This window comes from Arachis duranensis, chromosome 4 (genome assembly GCF_000817695.3).
Source record: "Arachis duranensis cultivar V14167 chromosome 4, aradu.V14167.gnm2.J7QH, whole genome shotgun sequence".
Taxonomy (NCBI): Eukaryota; Viridiplantae; Streptophyta; class Magnoliopsida; order Fabales; family Fabaceae; genus Arachis; species Arachis duranensis.
Genome location: NC_029775.3, coordinates 113,239,790 through 113,243,928, shown reverse-complemented (window position 1 = coordinate 113,243,928; position 4,139 = coordinate 113,239,790). Strand labels below are relative to the sequence as shown.

Sequence of the window (4,139 nt, the reverse complement as noted above, 5' to 3'; positions counted from 1 at the left end):
ATTAATAAAATTATTTCAATATTCATATATTTTCTTTTATATTATAAAATTATGTATACCATAATGTTTAATGTCTTTATTATAATAAAAAAACAATTTAGTTTTACGAGGTAGATACCAAATCAGTACTCAAAAGATTCTAATGCTGACAAAATGGTACGTAACTTTTGTTATTAACAAAATGGTACCTAAAAAATTTTAAAAATTTAACAAGCATGTCCCCGAGTTCACCGGAACAAATCTCTGGCAAACACAATGCTGACATGGCCACCATGTGTTTGGTGAATTAGCAAACCACCACAAACCCTAATTCCTCCTCCCTCTCTAACGCACACTTCTCCTCCCTCTCCCTTCCCATCGCAACCCCCTTTCTCTTCCTCTACCCAATGGACACTCCCCCTTCCCTCTCCATCCCCAATGCACCCTCCCCTCTTCCTCCCTAATGCTTTCCCCTGTCATTGGCGTTACCACCACTAACGCAGAACGTGAAATGCTGAAGATGCAAGCTCGTCAATGCTGTTAAGTTCAGCGATTTCAGGAACAATGTATTTCCGTAGATATAACCCCTAGGTCAAACAAAGAGCCTCAAAGACGTCAACGTCTTGCACGAGAAAATTGCCAGAGGAGTATGAACGATATAGGTTTTCACCGAGATACCTAAGTTGCGAACCTTATGAGAGATCACATAATTAGCAATTCTTTGGAGGACGTGAGGCTCGATGCAACGATGGCGCTCAAAATCGTGGTTGAGGACGGCAGAGGAGGTGTCGCGTCGGGTGAGAAGGGTGGAAACAAATTTCGTGAAGGTTTTGAAGGTCCAGAAGTGGGAAGAGTAAAGAGTTAGGGTTGGGAGAAGCTTCCAAAGATTCCTCCAGCGGCGCTAGAGGACGCAAGTTTGGATGGCATGTTTGGTTGGCATTCACAAAGGAGAGCATGTGGAGGAGAATGCAATGGGGTAAGTCGCTGAGTCTGTCTTTGGGATTGCGTTTTAGTGTGCCTTGGTTTTTTGCTGTTGGGCGAAAATGACATATCGTATTCTGAAGAAAACATTGGTATCAGTTTCTTAGGTGGAGGGAGATTGGGGACGGAGGTGGAAAACTGCTATACTGCTACGGCTGGCTATTGTTATTATAGAAAATCACCAACAAAACAAGAACTGGAAGAGCAAACCAGTAGGGAGAGGGGAAAACTGTTCTTGGCATGTGAGAGATTAAGCTGTTGAGGAGGGAGAGGACGGGTTAGGGTTAGAGGGGGTTTGTCAGGTCACCAAACCACGGTGGCCACATCAATATTGTACTCGTCAGAAATGTGCTCCGACGAGCTCAGGGGTACACTTGTCAAATTTTAAAATTTTTCAGGGATTATTTTGTTAAAAACAAAAGTCAATTACCATTTTGTCAGCGTCAGAATCTTTCGGGTACCGACTTAGTATTTAATTCTTAGTTTTACTATCATGATGAAAATGCCCTACAAAAAAGGGCTTCGGAGAGCGGCTGTTCTTAACTGCTGCTACAAGGAACGCAGTGGCGGTTGCACAGCAAAATATGAAAATGCTGCCATATTGACGGCACTTGTTGGTGGTTTGGGCTATAGTAAGAATCGAATTAGTGATTAAACCGATTAAACTATTGGTTGATTTGTTATTGATTTAACCAATAAATTATTGATTGAACTGATAAAACGGATCCTACGTAAATAAAAAATATAAAATAATCAAAAGTCTAAAATTAAAATTTAAAATAGATATCTTCACTAATATTTTAAAAACAATCAAATTTTAACAAATTCTAATCAACAAATTATAATCTAATTATCATTAAATAAATATATAAAATTCTAGTATTTTTTCATAATAATTTTTTTAATTTTATTTTCATATTAAAATAAATATTTTTTATTTCAATAACTAATTAATTAGTTTATATTTATTATATTATTTTTATTGAAAAATAATATTTAATAAAATCATATAATCATAAAAAGAATAATAATACGGTAATTAATAAAAATATTTGATATTTTTATTTATATATTTAATCATATTTATATTAATAATTATGAATAATAAAAAATATAATTAATTTAAATATAGGTGTGTATAAAATTAAAATAATATTAACAAAATTATTATATTTTTTACTGTAGAATTAATAATTAGCATTTAAAATAATAATGAATAACATAACTTAGTAATAAGGGAAGCTTATAATAACAAGAATGACTTAAGTTTAAACTACATTTTCAACAATTTTAAAATTCTCTCTAGATTGGTTTGGTTGGATTAGTTCTCTATCAATTTTTATTGGTTTTAACCAATTTTCACGATTTTAAACTGTTTTCACTGATTTTAATTTTTAAACGGTCATATCACTGGATCGAATTGATTGAAGGTCTAATTTATCGATTTTTTAATTGAATCGATCAATTCGATCCGATTCTTACAACACTGGTTTAGACTTAATTAATTAAAAAATAATAGACTCGTTATGTTTTAATTATTTTATCAATCCTATTTTGATGTAAATATAATCTTGATGGAAGTACATAGTTATATTTATAAGAATAAAGTTCTGTTTTATTTTTTCACATATCATTTCTATAGTTTGAAATATTCTATATATTTTTATCCCAAATATCTTATATTATTTCATCTTATTTTAGTTCTGGAATAAAAATTAAATTTTTTTCCAAAATTTTTCGTCCTATTTCAATAATGTTAATCATTTAAACATACTTAAAGGTGTTCAGATCAGACATTTTTTTTTTCAATAAAAAATATATCAATTTTGCCTGTTATGAACATATAAGTGAATACTAAGATCCATGGATACATCCCTAACCTTTTAATTAGGCGTTCACAAAATATATGTTGAAATAAACAAAAAATAAATTTGGTACCTCTTTGTCCAGCTCATAGATTGAATTGCACAAAACCCAATCAGCATTTTGAATGTTGGAGAACTGATCCACAAGAAACTTTAACTGAGCGGGTTCTTCCTCATATGTGAAGAAGAAAGAAGGCAAGTCCCACTTTTGAAGTTTGGGCATAGAAGGAAGCAAAATCTCATCCTCATCACTAATAGGAACCTTAATCTTACCCAATTGAACATGATAGTATATACTATTCACACCCATATTTTGAGTAAGATAAGAAGCCCCAATTATACCATTGTTTTTTGCAACATCAAGAGCCCAAGGCATGAATGAATCATAGATTATGCAATCCACAGGGTACCCTAATTGAGCAAGATTCTGAAGAAGCTCAATAAGGGTTTGTGGGCCCACTTGCAAAAACTTGGTTATATAAATCCGGGGGGATATACCTTCAAAACCATGGTCAAATCCATCAGAAATGGATTCAAGGGACATGGAAGGTGGCAAGTTTTGCAACTTCTTGATAAAGGAGCGGGTTGTGCATAGTGTTACTTTCACTCCTTCATGTACCAAAAGCTTTGAGAATTGAATCATAGGATTTATGTGACCTTGTGCTGGGAATGCTAGGACCAAACAATGTGGTCTATTAGCTATGGTTGTGTTCTCGGTAACTACTTTGTGATTAATCTCCATCTTCTTGTTCTTGTTCTTGTTCTGTGTGTGTGTGTTTTTCTTATTTATACATGGAAAAACAATATTAATAAAGCATGGCATTAAGATAAGATATGCTCCACAATAATTCATTTTTAGTGGTGGGGCGTGGGGGTGCTCCAAAGCCCAAGAAATTTCACACTTATAAGGATAAAGTATTAAATTGGTCCTTACGTTTGCGTGTAATCCTGTTTTAGTTTTTAAAGTTTAAAATGTCCTATTTGAATCCAAAAAATTTCATTTAGTTTCAATGTAGTCTCGCTGTAAGGTCAAAGTTAAATAATTAACGGAATGTCTTACACGACAGCAGTACAAGAACAAGGTCAATAATCTAGAAAATAAGTACAAGCTCTAGCACAAAATCAACTATAAATGCATTAATACATTTATTTATCATTTTTCTTATAATTTAAATAAAATATTTTCTATAGAACTAAGAACGGGAGTGGGAGATGTCTCTCTGTTCCCCATCTCCATACCCAGATTTACTCCCTATCCTTATCTTCATTTTATGTTGTGGGAAAATATTGCTTTCCGTCCCCATTTTTCACAGG

General features: G+C 33.1%; 1 protein-coding gene across 1 annotated transcript in view; it reads right to left on the bottom strand.

Annotated features, from left to right (window-relative positions):
- LOC107486084 (UDP-glycosyltransferase 74G1) overlaps window positions 1-3,618 on the bottom strand; it is a 5,062-nt gene extending 1,444 nt beyond the window's left edge. Inside the window, exon 1 of the mRNA XM_016106631.3 lies at window positions 2,899-3,618. Within this exon, the coding sequence (XP_015962117.2) occupies window positions 2,899-3,567 (669 nt within the window). The 5' untranslated portion in view covers window positions 3,568-3,618. The remainder of the gene's footprint in view (window positions 1-2,898) is intronic.
- Between the last annotated feature and the right edge of the window lie 521 nt (window positions 3,619-4,139).